Source organism: Malus domestica, chromosome 13 (assembly GCF_042453785.1).
Source record: "Malus domestica chromosome 13, GDT2T_hap1".
Lineage (NCBI taxonomy): Eukaryota > Viridiplantae > Streptophyta > Magnoliopsida > Rosales > Rosaceae > Malus > Malus domestica.
The window spans coordinates 34,098,802-34,121,398 of NC_091673.1; the positions used below are offsets into that span (position 1 = coordinate 34,098,802).

A 22,597-nucleotide genomic window follows, 5' to 3' on the forward strand; every position below is an offset into this window, starting at 1 on the left:
AACTTGTACGACAGGACTGTCACCTACAATGGATCCAAGGTGAGTGTGCGGTGCTATGTGAACATACACATGAAGCCTATCCCTGGCCCAGGCAAGTACTACACCGGTGCAAGCATGCATGATGAGCAAGTATAATATATATGAACGTGCCATGACAACATATAAATCTCAACAATATAATGGCATTTTTAAAATTAAATAAAACATGACATGATAGGTGTAAAATCAATCAAAAGCACTTGTGGAAACTATAAAACTTTATACATATTATATATACAAAAAAATGCCCACTCACTGATACGTAGTCGGATCGTAGTATCCTAGCCTTGCTTGTCCTCGTACCTCCTTGGGGTAATTCTCACCTATATGTGAAACAACTATACTAATTAATTAATTAGGACATACACTAAAAGGCTAGGAAAATCCCCTATAGTTTGCTCAAACGGAGGGTTTAAATCTACAAAAAATATTTTACTCGACGTCACAAACCCGTATGCTTCAACCACATGCCGCCCGGAGGCCGAACGCACCTTCACATGTTGCCACGTGCTACCAGGTCGTGGCCACACGCACGCCCACACGCAGGCCACATGCTTGACACGCTGACAGAAACCCTAGGGAATATTCCGTCAGATTTGACGGAATATTCCTTTAAGTTTACGGGGTCAGAATATTCCGTTAACTTTAACGAAATATTCTCCTTCTTCTTTAGTTGTCCTTCGCCGTTCGTCGGATTTTGGAAATTTTTTTAAAACTTTATATCTTTCTCATTTCTCAACCATTTTCGATGTACTTTATATAGAAATGAAGCTTCAGAAGAGGAGAACAAGATTGTACCTTCCAAAATCCAAAAAAGTGGATGAAAAAGGATTGAAAAAGCTTCGAAAGTCTCGGACCTATTTTCGTCTTCTCAAACCCATGTGTTTTCTCGTTGTCTTGACTTCCAACTTAGACTAGGGACTCTAGGGTGTCGTGTAGTTGTAGTTAGACCAACCAAAACCTTGTAACTCGAAGGGAAAAAGGTCGGAGAAATTACACTCGAGTCGGAGCTCCGAGTTGATCCAAGTTGAACACCCAAAACTCAATTATTTTAAGATCACTTCATACAGATGAACTCATGGGAATGAGAAGAGTACGATGGTGGTGGTTTGAGGTCCGATTTAATGATGGGTCTTTGTGTTGCAAAGAGAAGGGAATCTCGGCATGAAGGAGAAGAAGAAGAAGAGAATGAGGGATAGGATAGTTTCTGATTGGGTAGAGAGGAGAAATTTCCGATTGTGTGAAAAGTGTGGGAAGTGAAATGATTGGTGGTGAGGTAGAGTAGGGCACGGGACAAATTTACAGAGAGAAGGGGATAAGATTTGTACAAATTTGAAATCAAACGAAATCTAACACGCCTTATCAAAAATAGTAGTTTCCAATATTGAATAATTAGCACGTACGTGTACAAATCTACCCGTTGTTAATGCACTTTAACTAAACATAACTTTTTCGTTACAACTCGGATTCTGGTCTAACTCGCACTCACGCATTCGTAACGAGTACTAATTAATTACAATATTGAGAAAAATAAATTAAAAGCTGAATAACTACATCCACATCAGGTTCCACTTTGCCAAAAAGGGCATAAACGTCAATTTACACACTCAGGGAGAAAATTACATGAAAAATTAGGGACAGGTCATCTCAAATTAATATTCTTTTATTTTGTAGGTAAATTATTTTACACAGATTATTACATACATTAGCCATTTTGATTTGTTATTATATATGCATGTCAAAAATAATTTATCTATATCTATATGTAAAGTATAAGTAAATTAATTTTTTATAAGAATTAAAAAATAGGTAAATTATAAGTACATTATTTACTTATAAGAATTAAACAATAGGTAAATTATATTGTAGGTACATTATGTTTCTAAAAAAAAGGAAAATTGAAATTCATAAACAAAAAGTAGTAGATATATTATCTTTTCAATCAAATTACATTCCTTTATTTTGTAGGTAAAATTTTTTAAAGCATTATTACATATATCGGGCACATTTTACTACTAATATATATATATATGTGTGTGTGTGCGCGCGCGCGTGTGTGCAAATATATATTAGCTTTAGTAGGAATTATACATTGTAGGTACATTATGTTTGTACAAGAAAAAAGCAATAGGTAAATTAAAATTCATAAACAAAAAGTAGTAGATATATTATTTTTTAATCAACTTACATACCTTTATTTGGTAGGTAAATAATTTTACATGCATTATTGCATATATTGGGCACATTTTAGTAATATATATGTGCAATTATAATTTATTATATCAAATGTAGATAAATTAATATTGAATCAAATAAATAAAAAATTATTTATTTTGTAGGTAAATTATTTTGCATGTAATATTACATATACTAGGAATATTTTATTACTAACACATATGTCCAAATAATTTACCTATGTTTTTATGTAAATTACTCCATAGTTACCTTTCAGTTTCCATTTGGTAAGAAAATGACAAGATTAAATTGAAATCGTCTAATTTTATGCAAATTTGGAAAACAATTACGAAATCTAAATGAAAGTATAACATTAATGTTTATTTAGGTATTTATTTATTGCCAGAAGCATTAACATACAATTTGTTATGATATATTAATATGCAATGAATTTAAACATTAATACATTTAAGCATCTAGAAAATGGAAAATGTCTGAAGTCAAACAGAATTAATGAATTTGCTTATGTGGAGCCTTGTCATTGAGTTTTATTCCAGTAAAAGAAATTATGTCATATTTTATGTAAAGAAACTTAAATTTTAAGGGTTAAAATCATATTTTCAATATGTATAATGAGATAGTTGTGTTACCTACAAAAGAACTCCAATGGCTCATGTTTACATATTATAATGAGAGGAAATGGATAGGAGGAGACAAGATAGGGGGAGGGGGATGGGGCCTAGGTTGAGTGGAAGAGGAGAGAGGGGAGGGAGAAGAGAGAGAGAGAGAGAAAGAGAAGGTGGGGCCGAATGACAGATGGGGGACATCAAGAAAATGGGAGTGGGGAGGGGAAGGGGTGGGTGGGTTCGAGTCGGGGAGAGGGGGAAGTTTGACCAATTTCATTGAACTGTTTAATGTTGAATTTTGTCTTAATTATTAAATAAATTTATTAGATTGTGTTTAGTTAAAATTCAGTCTTTGAAACTCTTTTTGTTTCTTTGTTAAACGATAAATTTTGTTAGATTAGGTGTTAGATTAACTATTGACAAGATTTGAACTCATGTCATCCCGCAAACACTCAATACAAAGATTAGGTGTTAGATTTGTTACTGACGGAGTTTGAACTCATGTTGTCACGCAAAAACTCCATACATTTTATCACTGTAAATAAAGTACGTTCACTCACTGTTTCTCATGATTTTTTTGTCTTTCTAACTCTGGTCTAAATAGTATGAATTTGCCACATATGCGTATAAACTATACACTTAGTTTCTTAGTAAACTTAAGATATAGAAAATAGAAAAGTAATTCTATGTATTATCCACTATTTGCCTTTAAAATATAAAAAGTAATTTGAGTGTATCACAAACAACATGATGTAATGTTACAGTTTTACATTTTAAGAGATGAGTGGACTATATCGTTAATTTGTCCTTATATTAATAAATCATAAATGTACTCGCTTTAGTGGAATAAAATAATAACACTAGTCGGTATTTTGTAGTTGTTACTGTTAAATTAATTATGGTCGTTGATTTTAAAAGAAAATTTAAATTAAACTCACTGGATTTTTCCGTGTGGTATCAGAAGAATTTTCAAATGGCTAATGAGCCTAGAATAACGAGCCATTTGGCTCACTGGTGGGCACATGGGGGCCAGAAACCTTTTATTGTGTGACGTCATCGCTGACGTCAGCCACTGCCAAGGCCCGGCACTTTTTTTTTTAGCAGTCCAACGAGCTACCGTCAGAAATCCAATTGACTCTTTCATTTGTCACCCCCTTATTTAAAAACACGTAATATACCATTTATGTTCGATCATAATGAAAAATTCTTCATTTAACTCAGTTGCTTGGAGGTCTGGTAGACCTGCTCTAACTAGAAAATAATTTGTTTGGTATGAAGTTGTAAATAGTTGATAAAGACACGGACAACTTTATTTTATCCATCTAGTTTCTTTATTGAAAAAAATGACCAGCTAGTAGCTTTATCATGACAGTTTATTATTTAAATTACAGAAGTATTTCAGCTTCCCCATGACCATTACTCTGGGATTCACCAACATCGAAAATCGAACAAAAGACGTGCCGTGTAAAATACGGGCCTGAAATTCGTCCCCAGTTACTAGGCTATCTCGTGATGGTTATTGTATCCATGTAGTTCACTATTCATTTTAATTCTTCTCAATTTGTAGCTAATTCTATGCCCCATAAGTTCAATGGTTGCCTATGTTGTTTCTTATTCCCAGAAGATTGTTGAATATTCGATAAATTATCATAATATTTAATCTATTTCAGGAGATGAAGAAAAAAGCCTCGACTTCCTTCCTGGATTTTCAAAAGTTAAAATACCTGACCTACCTGAAGGAATCTTAGGAAACTCAGAATCAACCGTTGGAAGCCTATTATACAAAATGGGACAAACACTTCCAAAAGCAACTGCAGTTGCCATAAACTCCTTTGAAGAACTGGAACCTGAAGTTGTGAATTTACTCAAATCAAGATTCCAGAAGTTCCTCAACGTTGGACCCTTTAGTTTAATAACATCGTCCCCGACGCCGCCGTTGATCAAAGATGACAGTGGCTGCTTAGAGTGGCTGGACAAGCACAAGCCTACATCTGTTGCATATATTAGCTTTGGAAGTGTGGTTGCACCACCACCTCATGAGCTGGCAGCATTTGCTCAGGTGTTAATTGAAACTGGGTTTCCATTTATTTGGTCATTTAGGGGCAACATAGAGGATGTATTGCCCAAGGGGTTTAACAAAAGTGGCTTGAATGGAAAAATAGTTCCCTGGGCACCACAAGTGCAAGTCTTGGGGCATGCCTCAACTGGAGTTTTCTTAACGCATTGCGGGTGGAATTCAATCTTGGAGAGCATTGTTGGCGGTGTGCCGATGATTTGCAGGCCATTTTTTGGGGATCAAAAGCTTAACATGAACACTATAGAGGCTGTGTGGGAAATTGGTGTGGGGATTGAAGGAGGGGTCATTACAAAAAATGGAGTGATAAAGGCCTTGGAGCTGACTTTGAAGCATAAAGAAGGGAATGAAATGAGAGAGAAAATCAAGGTCCTAAAAAATCTTGCTCAACAAGCTGTTGCAAGTAATGGTAGCTCTCCACAAGCATTCAGTACCTTGGTGGAGATTGTCACAAAATAATGTAAAAGTTTGTTAAAAAGCTTGGGGAGCAACTGTAATATTTGATTCAAGGGAACTTTAACGAAAAGCGCCCGGTACTGTTCACTTTAACGAAAAATCACATTTTTACACTAAAAAGTCAATCCTGGTACTATTCACTTTACCCTTTATTTTGTCCTTATCATTAAAACTCAAAGTTTTCAAGCCATTTTCAATAGCTACGGATTTTGGGGAGAGACCCAGTGGTTTTCTTTCTCTATATTGATATGAGCTACATTGTGATAATGGTGATTAGCTTGTGGGGTGTATTTGAGAATTTCAGAAAATTTAATGGATTTATAAATTTATGAAATTTTTTTGGAGTTTAATTGATTATTAGAAATTTCATATAAAATTTTGATTCAATTCTCTCGAAATTTTATGATGAGATGTGAGATTTGTGGATGCTTTAAATACACTACGAAATCTCTCAAATTTCCTCTAATTCCTCAACTATCTCAAATTCTTTAAAATCAATTTCTAATTAAATACACCTGGAATATTATAAATTTTTTTTTAAATTTTAATTGAATATACCCGGATTTCTAAGAATTTTAATAAACTATCTTAAAATTCTAATTGAATACACCTTGAATTTCAGAGAATCACTTAAAATCCAGATTGAATACCCTTAGAGTCATTAAAAGAATTAAAATCCCTCCAAATTCCAATTGAATACACCCCTGTAATCACTGTTAAGGGTTAACTGAGAATTAGTTGTTTTGTTAAGTTTTCTAAATGGCATGAGTGATTAGTTGGTTAAGCTGTTTGGATTGCCACCAGGCACACGATGTATGCATGAGTACCTGGATGGCTAGAGATTTGTTGTCGCCTAATTTGTGTGTTCCTTCTACATCTCTTTCTAATTTTTTGACATGTGTCATTTAACTTAATACTCCATTTAGCAACATCAATCTTTTTTAATATGTATTTAAAAATAAAAACTTAATATTTAACTTAACTCTCAATCAACAATGCTACCTTTCTTAATATGTGAAAACAAAAAATTAATAGGGAAACAAGTTTACATGGTTCGCTAAATCAGCCTACGTGCACGGTAGAGTGGATTAATCTTATTGATCATAATTTGAGAGTGAACATATTATGAAATCCATAACCAAAAAGAATAAATGCCTATAACAATACGTATATGTTCCACAAAAAGTCCCTTAAGAACCCAACACAACTAACACCACCTAGCCACCTTAGAAATCAATGTAACTATCACAGAATATAATTATTTCAATACTCCCTCAAGTTGATGTAAGAAGGTTGAAGGATTCAGCATAAAGAGAAGGCTTTGAAGTCGAGTTTTAGATGGGCCTTGGTTAAGATGTCAGCCAGCTCGCCGCTTCTAACAAACATCATTTAGATTATATTGGCTTGAAGGTTTTCTCAAAAGAAATGACAATCAACTTCAATTTGTTTGGTTCTTTCATAAAGAGAAGTTATGGGCTGCTGCTGTCAGCTCGGTGCAAAGGTTGCTGGTTAAAGCGTTTGGGTGCCCGACTTAGGTCGCTGAGTTGGGCTTATGTGGGAGAGATGAAGGGAGGCTCGAACCTCCTTCATTGGTTGGGCTTGCGAGCCACCGGGCTAGCTCGTGCGAGAGATGAGAGAAAGGCACGGGGGCGTCAACCCCCTCATTTTAGACTGGATCGTAAGGCCTTTTGGGTTGAGAGAGAGTGGCAAAGACTTTTTTTAGGCTGAGATGGTTGGCTAAAGGAGAAATAAATGGACCTGGCTATGGGGCCTAGCATGGCTGCTGGGCTTTTACGGTCTAGAGCCTATGGCTAGTCGGTGATGGCTAGGTCTGTGGGGTACCAGCTGGGCTTCGGCCTGGCGTGCTGCTCTATGCAATTTTATTTTATTTTTTTTGTGAAACCATCTAACAATTCTTTCTTGCGTCTTTGTAGGATTTATTCGAGCATGTCTTCTTCAGGTCACAAGAGTGATGATGGTGTTCCACCGTTGTATAGTCAAGGCGAGTCTTTGAGTAAAGTGGGCTACTTCAAGGCTGCTCACGTCAAAATTAATTCTGATGACTCATTCAGAGACTTCCTCGAAGCATACAAGCATGCCATTCCGTCTGGGGTCTGCGTGAAACATGTTAGGGAAATGAGCATCTGTGAGTCAATTAGTGGTGCTCGAAGAGCTATCAAGTTTCACCTTTACTACTTCATGTTAGGATTCACTTTTCCCATGCCATGTTTCTTCCAAGAAGTGTTGTGCTCCATGAAGTATGCCGTCCCCGCTCAGTATTCTTCAAATGCGGTTTGCGTGATTGTGGGATTCATCAATCTGAGCCAATGCTTTGACTTGGATCTAACTATCAATGGATTATGGTACTTCTTGATAGAGTTGGGTAGCTACGATCTTACCATAGGCTCTTTGACCATTCGAGCAAGGGTGATCATGAATGGACAAAGAGACTTTGAAGATAAGTGGAGAGTGGGAGTTTGATTCTTCCCAATAGCTACGTATTCCGATGATTTTCATCACTGGTAAGTAAACTGCTTAGTCTTTAAGCTGTTTTGTGCTATTGTTGAGCTACTATCTGATTTACTGATTGTCCTCCTCTATCTATGCAGAATTGGAATTTGGCTCAACTTTGAAGACTTCTCCAGACATGAAAAAAGTGCACATTGCTTTAGGAATCCTTGTTGAGTGTTGTGAATGGCGTTGGCTGCTTAGTCCTCTTTGCCACGAGAAAGGTGGGCTACCCCAAGAAAGGAGATAAAGCAAATCAAGGTAGAGGCATTGGTTTGGCCAATCACTATCAATGGAGCACATTGCGAATGAAGGTGCTAAAAATAGACCATTTCCACCTACAAGAAATGCTGGTTGAGAAAAAACCTAGGACTTCCTTTGTTGCCTATGAAGATCTGCCTGATGTCAAAAAGCTTGCGATTAACTTTTTCCAAGGGGAAAAAAATATGAGGCTGCTAGATCCGAGCCTATGACGCCTGCCATGTTAAAGATGGCTAGTACAATTGCTGATAGGATTGCTTAGCGTAGAGGTTCTGTTGTGCCACCAATGCTAAAGTCTATATTAAGACGTTTGTTGGGAGCTAAGTCTGGTTCACCTAAAGAGAAGCTTACTATTATGAAGAGTAGTAAGGTGGACTCTGCTGCTAAAGTGGCGTCTAGCTTATTCCTCTTGTTGCTGAGGTTGATTCGCATACTGAGAAAGATGAGTCTGCTCACGTGGGCAATGGTGAGAAATCCACCAAGCTTGAAAACAGGGACGCGTGTGCCAAATTTGTTGATGACATTAATGGGGTTCTTTGCCCAAGTTCCTTTTGCAAAGCATACAACCCAATATAGAAGGACTACTCTGCTTGCTATGATGTAGAAAACAACGATTCTAGCAATAGAGTCTATGCACATTGACCAAGAGGATACCAAGGCTGCCAACGAGGTGGCAAAAGCTATAGCAGCTTAGGCTTCTTCTTCTGTTGAGAAGATAAAAAGTTAGAGTCTGAGTTTTCCTTTGAAGGGATCAGATATCTCTGCCCCCACTTCTTTGTAGCTTGAGACCACTCATCAAGAGATTGATGACTTGAAGGCTAGGCTTGATGCGATCCAATTTAAATGTAAAAGTGCAGAGAAGGAGATTGGTCATTACATACCTCAGATTCAAGATCTAGAGTGTGTCGTTTCGGGGCTTCATTCTGCTGCCTACGCAAAGGATGAAGAGTTGATGATGAAGAGTTGATTAATGCTTATAATCAAGTAATCCACTTCCAAAAGATCGCTAATAAGCTTGAGCCCCAATTGTTGGAACTCTAAGGTGTGTTGAAGATCAATGAAAGTCTAAAGAGGGAAGTGGGTGAGTTGTAATGCGTCTGTGTTGGTCTGCTCAAGGAGAACGAGTAGTTGAAGGGTGAAAAGGTTGGGTTTAAGGCTTCGCTTGATTTCTACAAGTTGGGCTATGTAGATCATCTCTTCAGTAGGCCGTCTGACTTTGAGTTTGTTGGGAAATACTTCGAGACCTTTTCTATTTCTCTAGAAGACTTTCTTGCCTTTACTTTCAAGTCTTCCATTAGTGCAGTAGTTCGAGAAGTCGATGCCCAGGTGGGGCAGCCGAGGGTGAAGCACAGAATAATGCCCTTGTTGAGAGTATGGCAGCTACTAAAGGTGTGGCAATCAAGTAGTGATGGGATGTCCAAGCTGCTAAAGAGTAGTCTTCTAGGTAGCCTTCAGGAGTTTTTTCTTTCTTTTGCTTGAACTCCATTGGCATTTGTTCTTTGTTTATCAATTTTGCTAGAAAATTTAAAAAACTTGTTTCCTTCACTTTTCTTTATCTTCGCTTCTTTTGTTTGCACTTAACTTTTGACTCTTAGACTAGCGACATACGCGTTTCTTTTCTATAAACAGACAGGTTGGCGCATCCGATATAGTTGCGGGTTTTGGTGCAGAACCTTTGCAAAGCTGTTAGCCATAGGGTTGGCAGCCACATGTCTTACTTACAAAAGCAGACAGTTTCACTGACCACTTGGTTGTTAGCTTTGACTTTCTCCAATCCTTTGAGCTATGTGGCTTACATCACCACATACTAAATATTCTTGGGTGTTAAGCCTCCTTTAGTCGGGGACCGATCCCTACTCTTGGCCTTCAGCCTACTCATACTGTTTTCCATCCTCATTTCTTTTTTAGGCTACTCATGCCTTGTCTGCTCGCCGAGCCTTGTCCTAAAGTGCATGTTTCTCTGCCAGAGCGAATGAGTTTGCCAGAGTTAGATATTCTCCCATAATCAATTCTCCAAAAGCGGGTGGTTTGCTAGGAAAGCTGCACTAGCTATCAAGTTGTTGCATCCGACTATCTTTGCATTCTCTACTTTGAATCTTTCACATAGCTATCAAGCAGTCAAACTTCTTTTTGATCGAGCGATAAGATGAATATTCTTTCGTGAAAACAAAAACAAAAAAAACTCATCGAAACTCCAGATGGATTGTGGCGGCAGAGTGTGGAACCAATCTTGCTTTTGGCCTTGCAAAGTAATGGCGAATATCTTGCACAAGAGGGTGTCATTATTCCGGTAAAGGTCATTCCGTTGTGGTAGTGCTTTAGGTGCCTTGACAGGTCTCTATCTTCCTTGAAAAAGGTGAAATGTGGCGTGTTGAATTTTTATGAAGGCTCTGTTTGCTCAATCTCATACGAAAAAAGGTGACCTATTTATGTTGTTCATGTTTAGTCAGAGTGCCTCGTCAATAACTTCATTGCGCTGGAAATCACTCAATTGTTTAGTTAGAAGCCTCTCTACTTGTTCCTAAATTTACCTTTGTTGGGGTAACAAAGCTTTCGGCTGCCCCCGATCGTGATCTGTTAGTCTAGGCTGCTATTCCCCATGCTCTACTCTTCTATGTCACAGTTCTAGTAGATGTGGTACATTCCTGGTAGGTGAGCTGGTTACTCGTAGGCTACTGGTTGAACTTAAGCTAGATCGAGTAATTGTTTCTTACTATCCATCATGTTGCCTACTCTACTGTGTAGTGGAGGATGCTCTTTGTAGGCCTACTGCAAATGAACACTTCGTCTGGAAGGTTGTCCATGTTGATTATCAGAGTGTGGCCCTAACTGTGAATGTATGCTTGTCCATGGGCCTAACAGGGAGTACACGCTCCTTCGTGCGCTGCGATGAGAGTTGACGCTATCTCGGGGACCTAAGCGGAAGTGTACACAGCTAGAACGTTAGGTTCATGGCTGGTAGAGGGGCAACTACCCATGACGCTACTGGAAAGGTTCATGTCTGCCCTTGTCCTGCTTTGGGACACCTCGTTTTGGGCATGCTGCATCTTGGTACGCTATGAAAGCTGATTCACCAAGATCGTCTGTTAGGCAAGCGTGGTTATCAACTCTATGACTTGTCGAAACAAGTGTTGTTCAACAAGCGGGATGGAAGAGCTTGAATGGTAGGTTTCTTTATGAGTGGTGGAAGTGTAATGGACTTCGAGTGCGAGATTAGAACAAGGATGGATCAAATATGTAGAAAAACAGGGTGAAAATATCCCCGGTCCCGAAATCTGAAGCTTGGATGGTTGAACCAGTGTTGGACCTGTTTGGGCTGTGGGTGCGGGCTAAGCCACTAGAGTACGTGCACGGGTTGAACCAAAGTTATAATTCTAAAGAAATATATATTTAAAAGTTTATGGTAACAAATGACTTGGCATTTTACTGGGATAAGTGTGGTATTTATAGGAGGGTGGTTGACCCTTAGGGAGAAGGGAATGGTCAGCCCTTTATTGTGGTGATGGGAGGATGCAAGATATTATGTGAAACAATATCTTGCAATTAACATGTCAATTATTCCTACTTTAAATAGGAAGTTTTGGGAGTTACCTTTTGAATAAAATCAATAAGGGATTGATGAGTGGAATTTGAATAAATTCCATGTTCATCGCCTTTGACTCTTTCTTGATTAAGCCATTATTGTTCATTCCATGCCCATGAGAATCCCGGTGTGCCTCAAAGGTAATCTCATCTTATTAACCCAAAAGTTAAAAAAAATTTACTCCACGATGTTGAAACTTGCCTTGCCATTCATCTCTTTGCACTAGCAGCTTTCTCCGTGGTGTATTCTATGCATAACCTTTGGACCTTTTAGAAATTTTGTCCATTATTAGTTTAACTATTGAGAAAAGCAGTTCAGCAACATGAGCACACCAATGCCAAGAAATAGGGTTAAATTTCTATGTATTAAAATGAAAGGCTTAAATCAGGTTAAAGTCGTCTAATTAGCTAGTTGGTAAGGCAATAGCTTACCAAGATGATGATCAGTAGCTGGTCCGAGAGGATGATCAACCACACTAGGACTGAGACACGGCCTAGACTCATACGGGAGGCAGCAGTGGGAAATTTTCCTCCTAGGAGGTGGAAAGGTCTTATGTGCTTAAACCAGGTTGTTGAATTGATTTATATATCGTGATTTAAGCCTTTGTTGTTGAATTGGCTTATTATGTGCTTGATATAAATGTCTATATATGAGGATGATTGTATTATTTATTTAAAAAAAAATTGAATTGGCATCTTATGTGCTTTAACTCCACTTGTGTAAGTTTATCTTACATTGCCGGTCCCAAGCCCGGATAAAGGAGAGGGGAGTACGTCAAGTAGTCAACAGCCGCCACTTCTATTTTATGTTAAATCCTTATGATAATGAATCCTAAATGAAATTGTGCTAAAGCTAGGTTGTCACCCATAAGTGGTGCGTTGTGTGGCCCGAGCACAGTGATAAGTGAGCAAGGGTCGTTGTATTTCCATTAACGCCCGGATGTAGTGTTAAATTAGCAAGGGGGCCAAAAAACTTCTTTTTGAATGACTTCACTCAAAGTTGTTTGGAAGCATCTGCTCCTATCAACTTTACACAAGACATGCAAAAGAAGTACTTTGACTTTATTAGACGGGGAAGGGTGGTGAAGAAGCTAGGACAAGAAGGTAGAGTTCAAGAGAGTAGAATGTGTTTAGCAGCGTGGAATATTAGAACCTTAATCGGAAAATCTATGCAAGCAGTGGAAGTTATGGTGAGGAGAAGGATAAATATTATGTGCCTACAAGAAACTAAGTGGGTTGATCTTAAGGCAAAGGATCTCAAAAAATCAGGCTTTAAACTTTGGTATTCAGGCAATGGTTTTGGGGAGAGAAACAAGGATGGGGAAGCCATCTTGGATTTTGCAATGGCATACGATATCTTCTTAGCCAACACCTTCTTTAGGATGAGAGAAGAACATGTGATCACCTACAAGAGCGGGTCGTCAAAAACACAAATAGATTTTTTTTCTAATGAGGAAGAGGGATCGTATAACTTATAAGAATTGTAAAGTTACACCTGGATAGAGCTTGGCTAATCAACATCGCTTGTTGGTGATGGATGTACATATCAAAAGAGAGAGAAACAAGAATAAGACCTTTAAATGCCCAAGGACTAGATGGTGGAATCTAAAAGGAGAAAAATAAACCAATTTTTAAAGAGAAAGTAATCACCCAATTCATTTGGGATAGAGAGGGGGAAGCTAGCCAAATGTGGGATTCCATGGCTAGTTGTATCCAAAAAGTAGCAAAAGGGGTATTAGGAAAGTCCAAGGGCTTTGCTCCACACCAAAAGGAATCTTGGTGGTGGAAGGAGGAGGTACAAACAAATGTTAAGGCTAAGAAGAAATGTTGAAAACGGTGAAAGGTATAGAATAGCGAAGAAGGAGGCAAAGAAAGTTGTGAGAGAAGCTAAGCTAGTAGCTTTTGACGATATGTATAAGCGATTAGATACCAAAGAAATAGAGTTGGATATCTATAAACTAGCTAGAGCAAGGGAAAAAAAGACAAGGGAGCTAAACCAAGTGAGGTGCATCAAGGATGAGAATGGAAAGGTTCTTGTTACAGAGAATGCGGTTAAAGACAGATGGAGAGGTTATTTCCATAATATTTTCAATGAAGGACATAAAAGAAGTACTTCTTTACGGGAGTTGAGTAACTCAGAAAAGTGTAGAAACTACTTCTTTTACCGCCGAATTAGGAAGGAAGAAGTGGTTGTAGCATTGAACAAGATGAAGCATAGAAAAACAGTGGGCCCAGATGATATACCAATCGAAGTGTGGAAGGTCTTGGGAGAGACGGGTATATCATGGCTCACATACCTCTTCAATAAGATTTTGAAAATAAAAAAGATGCCAAATGAGTGGTGAAAGAGCACTTTGGTGCCTATCTATAAGAATAAGGGGGACGTACAAAATTGCATGAACTATAGGTGTATTAAATTGATGAGTCACACAATCGAACAACCAATTCGGGTTCATGCCAGGGTGCTGAACTATGGAGGCATTCTATCTCTTACAAAGATTGTTGGAAAGATATAGAGATATGAAAAAGGATTTGCACATGGTTTTTATAGATTTGGAAAAAGCATATGATAAGGTCCCAAGAGACATTCTTTGGAGGATTTTAGAGAAGAAAGGAGTACGAGTAGCAAATATCCAAGCTATAAAAGATATGTATGATGGAGCAATGACTACCGTAAGACCTCATGAAGGACAAACCGAAAGCTTCCCCATAACTATAGGGTTACATCAAGGCTCATCTTTAAGTCCTTATCTTTTTGCATTGGTGATGGATGAGTTAACGAGACATATTCAAGATGATATTTATTGGTGTACGCTTTTTGCAGATGATATAGTGTTGATACATGAAACTCAGGCATGAGTAAATGCGAAGCTTAACCTTTGGAGAGAAGTGTTGGAATCTGAAGGTCTTCACCTAAGTCGACCAAAAATAGAGTATATGGATTGCAAGTTGAATGCAAATGGAGGCTCATATGAGTCAAGGGTAAGGATTGGAGATCAGGAAGTACCAAAGAACGACAACCTTCGCTACCTAAGATCTATCTTGCAAAAGAACGGAGAGTTGGATAGATACCTTAACCATAGAATACAAGTTGGATGGATGAAGTGGAAGAGTGCATCCGGCGTGTTGTGTGACCATTGTATGCCACTGAAGCTCAAAGGAAAATTTTATAGGACGACAATAAGGACATCAATGCTTTATGGCATGGAATGTTGGGCAGTGAAGCATCAACACATACATAAAATGGGTGTAGCAAAGATAAGAATGCTTTGTTGGATGTGTGGGCACACGAGAAAGGATAAGATTAGGAATGAGGATATCCGAGGTAAAGTAAGAGTAGCCGAAATTGAAGGAAAGGTGAGAGAAAATCAGTTATGGTGGTTTGTACATGTGAAACGAAGGCCTATTGATGCAACGATTAAAAGGTGTGATTATGTGATAGAGCTTTAGGGCTGAAGGGGTAGAGGAAGACCTAGGAAGACCTTGGAAGAGACTCTAAGAAAAGACTTAAAGTACTTGGACCTAACAGAAGATGTGACACAAAACCGAGCGCAATGGCGTTCTAGAATTCATATAGCCGACCTAATTTAGTGGGAAAAGGCTTTGTTGTTGTTGCTGTACACTTAGTTGTTCAACCATTGAGGCAATCTATCTCTTACGAAGATTGATGGAAAGATATAGAGATATGAAAAAGGATTTGCACATGGTCTTTATAGATTCGGAAAACGCATATGATAGGGTCCCAAGAGACAATCTTTGGAGGATTTTCTATATTATATTACAACATTCTCCCTTTAAGGGTTACAAATCTTCGATTAAATCATTAAAATTACAAATCTTCGATTGAATCGTTAAAATCTTGATCTGTTTTGGATGTTCACCCTGTTAGGTAACTCCCCCTGTTGTTTTCCCTCAAGATGATGACTCATTCTTGTTTGGTAGCTTCAGTGTAAAGAGCCAACATCATATCAATTGTTATATTTGCTGAGGAAATTTGTGACCTACAATAGTTGAAGATGAGTACAGGAGTGCAATGCAAGGCAAGTAATCAGGGAAATAGGGTTCTAGGCAAATAGTTTCAGATCAGAAGTTTGATTCCAGGTTCTGACTGATTGCTTTCTTTCTCTTTGTCTTGCAGGTATGAACAAGGACAAAGAAAAGGACATGGAAAAGGCATGGTATGAGATACTTTTACTTTTGAACCTGATGATATAAGATACTTTTGCTCATAAAGAAAATGGTAGAAGATTTTGATGTTGATGTAAAACTTCTGGATCAAAACTATTTTCTTGCGGAGGAAATGACTTGAGCATTTTGAGTGACTTGGTTGAAGAGGTATTCTTGGAAAAAAGGAAACTTGAGCATTTCAAGATGCTTTGTTGAAGATGTATTCTCGGAGAGAAGAGAAAGAGTTAGGCATTTTTGCAGGTCTTTCTTGCCATGGAGGATAGAGATCGACTTATATAGGGATTGCCCAATAGCAAGTTGTGGTGCTATTCTTTTACTCTTGTCAACAACAATAATGTAATTAGAACAGTGAAATTCACGCGTTTCAACTTTGTCAGAAATCTTTGACAAAGTTGCCTGTGAAATCCAAAAAGCTGAGATTGTGTCTGAAAGGTGACAACGAACTATATTCTATAAAATCCGGCTTTTGAAATTTGAAGAGCGGTGTCGCTTCAATTTTCAAACAAGGGCCCACGTTGCCTCTTCTTTGCTGTTCCTTTATGCTTGTTAGCAACAGTGTAATTGGAACACTAAAGTTCACGCGTTTCAACTTTGTCAGAAATCTTTGACAAAGTTGCCTGTGATAACCAAAAAGCTGAGATTTTGTCTAAAAAGTGACAATGAACTATATTCCATAAAATCTGGCTTTTGAAATTCGAAGAGCAATGTTGCTTCGATCTTCAAACAAGTGGCCACGTTGCCTCTTCTTTGCTGTTCCTTTATGCTTGTTAGCAACGGTGTAATTGGAACACTAAAATTCACGCGTTTCAACTTTGTCATAAATCTTCGACAAAGTTACCCATGATATCTAAAAAGTTGAGATTTCGTCTGAAAGGTGACAATGAACTATATTCCATAAAATCCAGCTTTTGAAATTTGAAGAGCGATGTCGTTTTGATCTTTAAACAAGTAGCAACGTTTCCTTTTCTTTTCTGTTCCTTTACGCTTGTTAGCAACGGTATAATTGGTATAGTAAAATTCACGTGTTTCAACTTTGCCAGAAATCTTTGACAAAGTTGTCTGTGATATCCAAAAAGCTGAGATTTCGTCTGAAAAGTGACAATAAACTTTATTCCAGAAAATTTGGCTTTTGAGTTCAGAGAGCGGTGCCTCTTCGATCTTTGAACAAGTGGCCATGTGGCCTTTTCTTTTTATAGAGACATCAATCATGCTCTAACTCGCCAAGTCAAATGATTGATGGCTGAGGTGGCAAGTCTTAGACAAGAGATCAGAGGGCTCAAGTTCGAAAATAGAGAGTTGCACATGCTTGCAAATAATTACTCAACGAACATGAAAAGAAAGCTTGACCAGTTGTAGGAATCCGGAAGTCGGATTCAAAGTGACAATTAAAAGTTTGTGGCTTTATTCTAAAGACACGAATTGCCTTCGTCATCTGGAGTTTTACCAAGTACTGATGCACCAAATAATCAACCTCTTACGCCTTTTCTTCCTGGAGTTCCGCTAAGTACTGAGATGTCGCATGAACCATCTTCAATGTCTCCCCCTTCTGGGGTTCTCCCTAGTACTGAGATTTCATATGAGTAACCTTTGTGAAGGCTCCCTCCTGTTTGTTTGTTTTAACTTATGTGTATGCATATGTTTGTAATATATCATAGGTATCAATAAATAAGCTCTATTTCAGTTAGTGTATTGTGGTGAATACAATAAGGTATATAATTCACTAAGATGTGGTACTTCTGGACCAAATATCAATTTATTTTTACCCTCACGAAGATAAATGATCACTCTTAGTGTCTAAATACTGGTTAAGTTCATTTGAGTAATCAACTCATAATCTTTAATCCATATGGATCATAAACATCATGGATCAGTTTCGCGTTGGAATAAAGTTCAATCCATGTGGGATGGGGTTTCACATTATGCTTCGTTGGATATGTGGGCACACGAGAAAGGATAAAATTAGAAATGAGGATACTCAAAGTTAAGTAGGAGTAGCCAAAATTGAAGGAAAAGTGAGAGAAAATTGGTTACGGTGGTTTAGACATGTGAAACGAAGGCCTACTCCGGTTAGAAGATGCGATCATGGGACAAAGGTTCAGGGCTGAGGGGCAGAGGAAGACCTGGAAGGACTTTAGAAGAGACTCTAAGAAAAAACTTAGAGTACTTGGATCTAATGGAAGACATGACACATAACCGAGCGCGAGTACTTGGATCTAACGGAAGACGTGACACATAACCGAGCGCAATAGCGTTCTAGGATTCATATAGCCGATCCCACCTAGTCAAAAAAGGCTTTGTTGTTATTGTTGTTGGCATATTTTGTGCTTTATTTGTGCAATATGAAGGAGACTTGTTTGACAAACTGATTGATCATGTATTTGTTAATGTTTATGTATATGAGGATGAATGTATTCTTTAATTTTTAAATTTACTGGATAAGTTTTCAACCCGCAGCACTAGGCAAGATAAATTCTTATTTTCATCTAAAAAGCTTATCAACTCTTCGATTTCATTTGACTTTTCAGCATTTTAGATATAGGGCATGTGGCTGGACAAAAGATGGCAAACGCTGGACGAAAACTAGATGTTAGTATCACTCACTCTGGACTGCACTTGCAATTGTATACTCAGCTAGAGGCTCCAACTTTGACTGAACATCAATTGGAAATATCCTAGGACATTTGATTATAGGAATGAGAGGAAAGAAGGTTCTAAGAGAAAGGGTTCTCATTTTTTTCATAAAAATGGAAATTAATAGTAGAGTTTACATTACATTAAATTTTAACGATTCAATGTTTATTTTTTAAGTTGCACTTTATAGATCATTCTTGCAAAATATTAGCCAAATAAAAAATATTTAAGACATCTATTTGGATTCAAAGTAATTAACGAATATTTTATTATATAAGAAACAATGAAATTTGATCTTGATAATTAAATAGGTAAATGATTTCAGATTGAATTGAATTTTTGCAAGAATGAGCTATGAATTGATACTTACAAAATAGACGGTTCGGATCATTAAAGTCCGATATGGAGTGGGCCTCACACCTAATCCTCATATATTTATAAAAAAAAAAACAGAGAACTCTTTGCATAAAGGGTCTGATAAAAGGAAATAGAAATTGAACCATTGTGATATTTCATTTTTATATGTTTACTAAAATAAGAGTACTTAAATTAGAAAATTTAGGTTTTAACTCATAAACAGTTTTTCTGCTTCAACTATTATGTACATCATTCTAATTTAATTTTATGAATATTTTAACTTAAAAATATTTAGATTATGATAAATATTGAAAAATCACTAAACTGACACTATGAAACTCATGGATCACTATGATATAATATGAAACACAAGATAGAATATTTTTTTAATTATTTTAGTTGTTGGATTTAAATTTAGACCGTTATATATTTTTTTAACCGTTTAGATTTGATTATATTAGATATTAGTCATAGGATTCATTAAATTTATAAATAAAATATAAAAAAAAATACATGGTCTAGCCCAATAATCTAGGAGAATTATGGGCTAAATTTGTCCCAAAAATAAATTTTGGGTTAAAACTCATATTTGGCTCAATGGTTGGAGCAGGTAGGTTTAGAACAAAAAATTTGAATATTAGTTTAAGGGTTGGACTAGGTCTTAGCTGCGTTCTCACACATTTTTGTTTATTTTTATCATTAATTTTTCTCAATTCATTCAATAAAAATTTAAAGAGTGTATAAAAATAAATGTGCAGATAGAACTATCCTTATTTATTTACAAAGATGGTGGTCTTAAATGCTTGCTCCTTGAAGAAAAGAAACAAAACAAAATACCCAAATGGATCCTGAAGTACAAACAGCGGTCTAGAGTCACCCTTGATTCCAGTTCTTCCTCAAGAACTTGAAGTACAAAGAAAACCAGGACTGCTGAGCAAAGATGAGGTTATCCAGGAAATAAAGAAGCAGCTTTTGTTGGCAGGGCCACTTGTGTCCTCAAATTTCTTGCTATTTGGTATGCAGGTGATTTCAGTCATGTATGTAGGTCACCTTGGAGAGGCCACTTCATTTGCTTCAGTCACTGGTTTGAGCTTGATAGTCAGATGGCTTCTCTACTTATTTCAGATTATTTAATTTAATTTATACCCATGAGCGGTAGGTCTCGGGTTCGAGACTTGGGAGCAGCCTTTCCATAAATGGGGGTAAGGCTAGCCGACATTCACCTCTCCCAGACCCTGCGTAAAGCGGGAGCCTTTTGCACTGGGTACGACCTTTTTTTATATTCTTATTGATTTTACTAGTAATTAAATCACGAGTCATCATGTGGTATATAATAGACAATTGTAGTGGGATAACTTTTTGCTTTTTATTCTGGAAATTCGCACTTACAAAACAGACAAATCAAGAGAGAACCTTGAAAGTAGACGGTTCGGATTATTGAAATACAAAGCAAAGTGTGCCGTACAGGCTAGACCTGTAAATGGGACAGGTTTATTGGGTTTGGATCCGTTTCACTCGACCCGTTAGGTTAATGGGTCACCCAAAACCAACCGTTAAGCTAATAGCATCCAAACCCAACATGTTAAGCTAACGAGTCATCTGTTTCCCCCGTTAACAACTTCTTTTTTTTTGTTTATTTTTGCGTTCCACTACAAGTTACACATATTTTAAACATGAAGGTTCAAATACTAATTTGAAGGGGTGGGTCAAGTCAGGTTTAAAATGACAGGTCTAGTATAGGCTATCAGATTATCCCTCCAAATAATTTCAATATGTATATTATGATACTATTCTCATTTCAATCTTAATTTGTTGAACAGATAGGAATGGGGAGTGCATTAGACACATTCTGCGGCCAGTCCTATGGTGCAAAACAGTATCACATGCTTGGTATACACTTACAGAGAGCAATGCTTGTTCTTGGCCTGGTCTGCATTCCTTTGGCAACTGTATGGTTCAATGCTGGTCATATTCTTAAATTCTTGGGTCAAGATCCTGAAATAGCAGCTGCTGCTAGAAATTAGGCTCGTTTCCTGATTCCGTGTCTTCTTGCATATGCAATCCAACAATGTCATTCTAGATTTTTGCGTACTTAAAACAATGTGGTTCCCATAATTGCTAGCACAGGCACAGCAACGCTATTGCACTTGTTTCTCTCTTGGTTTCTGGTATACAAGACTAGCCTTGGATATATTGGTGCGGCGTTGCCAAACTCCATCTCTTATTGGATCAATGCATTGTTGTTAGTTGTTTATGTTAGAGTCTCTCCCTCTTGTAAGCACACATGGACTGGATTCTCAATGGAGGCCTTCCGTGGAATTCCCGATTTTATAAAACTATCTATTCCTTCTGCTGTAATGATCAGGTAATCATTTCCTTCTGCTGTAATGATCAGGTAATCATCTCATTCTGCTGTAATGATCAGGTAATCATTTGTCGACGCATTCTGTAGTGAAACTATCTATAAAACTATCTATTCCTTCTTCTGTAATGATATTCGGTCAGCAGAAAATTTGCAATTATGAAATGTTAGCACCTAGTGTAATTGGTTGCTGGTTTTATGTCTATAAACAACTTGGAGATTTGGTCATTCGAATTGATGGTCCTCTTATCTGGTTTCCTTCCTAATCCAAAGCTAGAAACCTCAGTCCTCTCAATCAGGTTTGCAATATTTATGCTCCACTGAGCAAGGAGCAATATAAACTCTTATATGCAGCTGACAAAGATGAAGCAGAAACAGCGAAATTACTAATGGATTGATTAAATTTTCATCCTTAACACATGTTCAATGGTGTACATGATTCCAATGGCATTCAGTGGTGCAGCAAGATGAGTTTAAAACCCTAAATTCGCGTCGAAGTGTTTATGCCTCTATTGTTGGATATTTGTCTTAAAAAATCTTTTCTGTTATCTACTTATACATAACAGCACAAGGGTTTCAAATCAATTGGGTGATAGTCAACCACGACTCGCAATTCTAGCAGTACGTGTTGCACTGTCCATTGTGGTTATTGAAGGCTTTTTGATCGGTGCTGTCCTCGGTGCAACAAATCTCGAGCCTCTATTGCAGAAACCAAGAATGATTCAGATCAGATAGCGGACAAGGCATCTGCCATGATAGCTACGGCAAGAAGTGATGGTAAGGCACTAAGTACTTATACTTCTGTTATGAATAATACATGGATAATTGATTCCGGGGCTACTGAACATATGACTTGTGATTCTAGATAGGTTCCATCACTAAAAGCATCCACACAAACCGAAGTCAATGTTGCTAATGGTAATGCCGTCCCTGTTATTGGGGAAGGCATTGTTTCCCTTTCCGATACCATGAAACTTGACACTGTTCTTGTGGTTCCCTCTATAAATTATAATTTGTTGTCCGTTGCTCAAATAACCCTTGCCTTACATTGTTTGGTTATTTTTTGGCCTTATTTTTATGTTTTAAGGACATCCGGATGCGGAAGACAATTGGTTATGGTATTAGAAGAGGGAAACTTTATTACTAGGAGTTGACCACCAGTAGTTCTAGCTTGTTGACTCTAGCTCTTTCCGTTTATGATTCTCAAGGGGTTACTAATAAAGTGTCAGACGTCTGGATGTGGCACCGACGCCTTGGGCATGCTTCCTTTGGTTATCTGCATAAGTTATTTCCTAGTTTATTTGTCAAGAATGATGTTTCTCAGTTTAAGTGTGATGT

The 22,597-nt window shown here is 37.5% G+C and overlaps 2 protein-coding genes across 2 annotated transcripts; both read left to right on the forward strand.

Moving 5' to 3' along the window:
* Positions 1–4,506: 4,506 nt before the first annotated feature.
* LOC114823100 (flavonoid 3-O-glucosyltransferase-like) lies at positions 4,507–5,515 on the forward strand (the record flags this gene model as incomplete). Its single annotated transcript, XM_029098451.2, has 1 exon — positions 4,507–5,515. A coding segment is annotated over one exon (867 nt), but the record flags the coding sequence as incomplete, so codon positions are not given.
* An 8,011-nt stretch (positions 5,516–13,526) lies between these two features.
* LOC139190948 (uncharacterized) lies at positions 13,527–15,936 on the forward strand. The gene is made up of 2 exons (XM_070811441.1): positions 13,527–13,998; positions 15,860–15,936. The coding sequence occupies exons 1-2, from the start codon at positions 13,527–13,529 to the stop codon at positions 15,934–15,936; spliced, it is 549 nt and encodes a 182-aa protein (XP_070667542.1).
* The last annotated feature ends 6,661 nt before the right edge of the window (positions 15,937–22,597 follow it).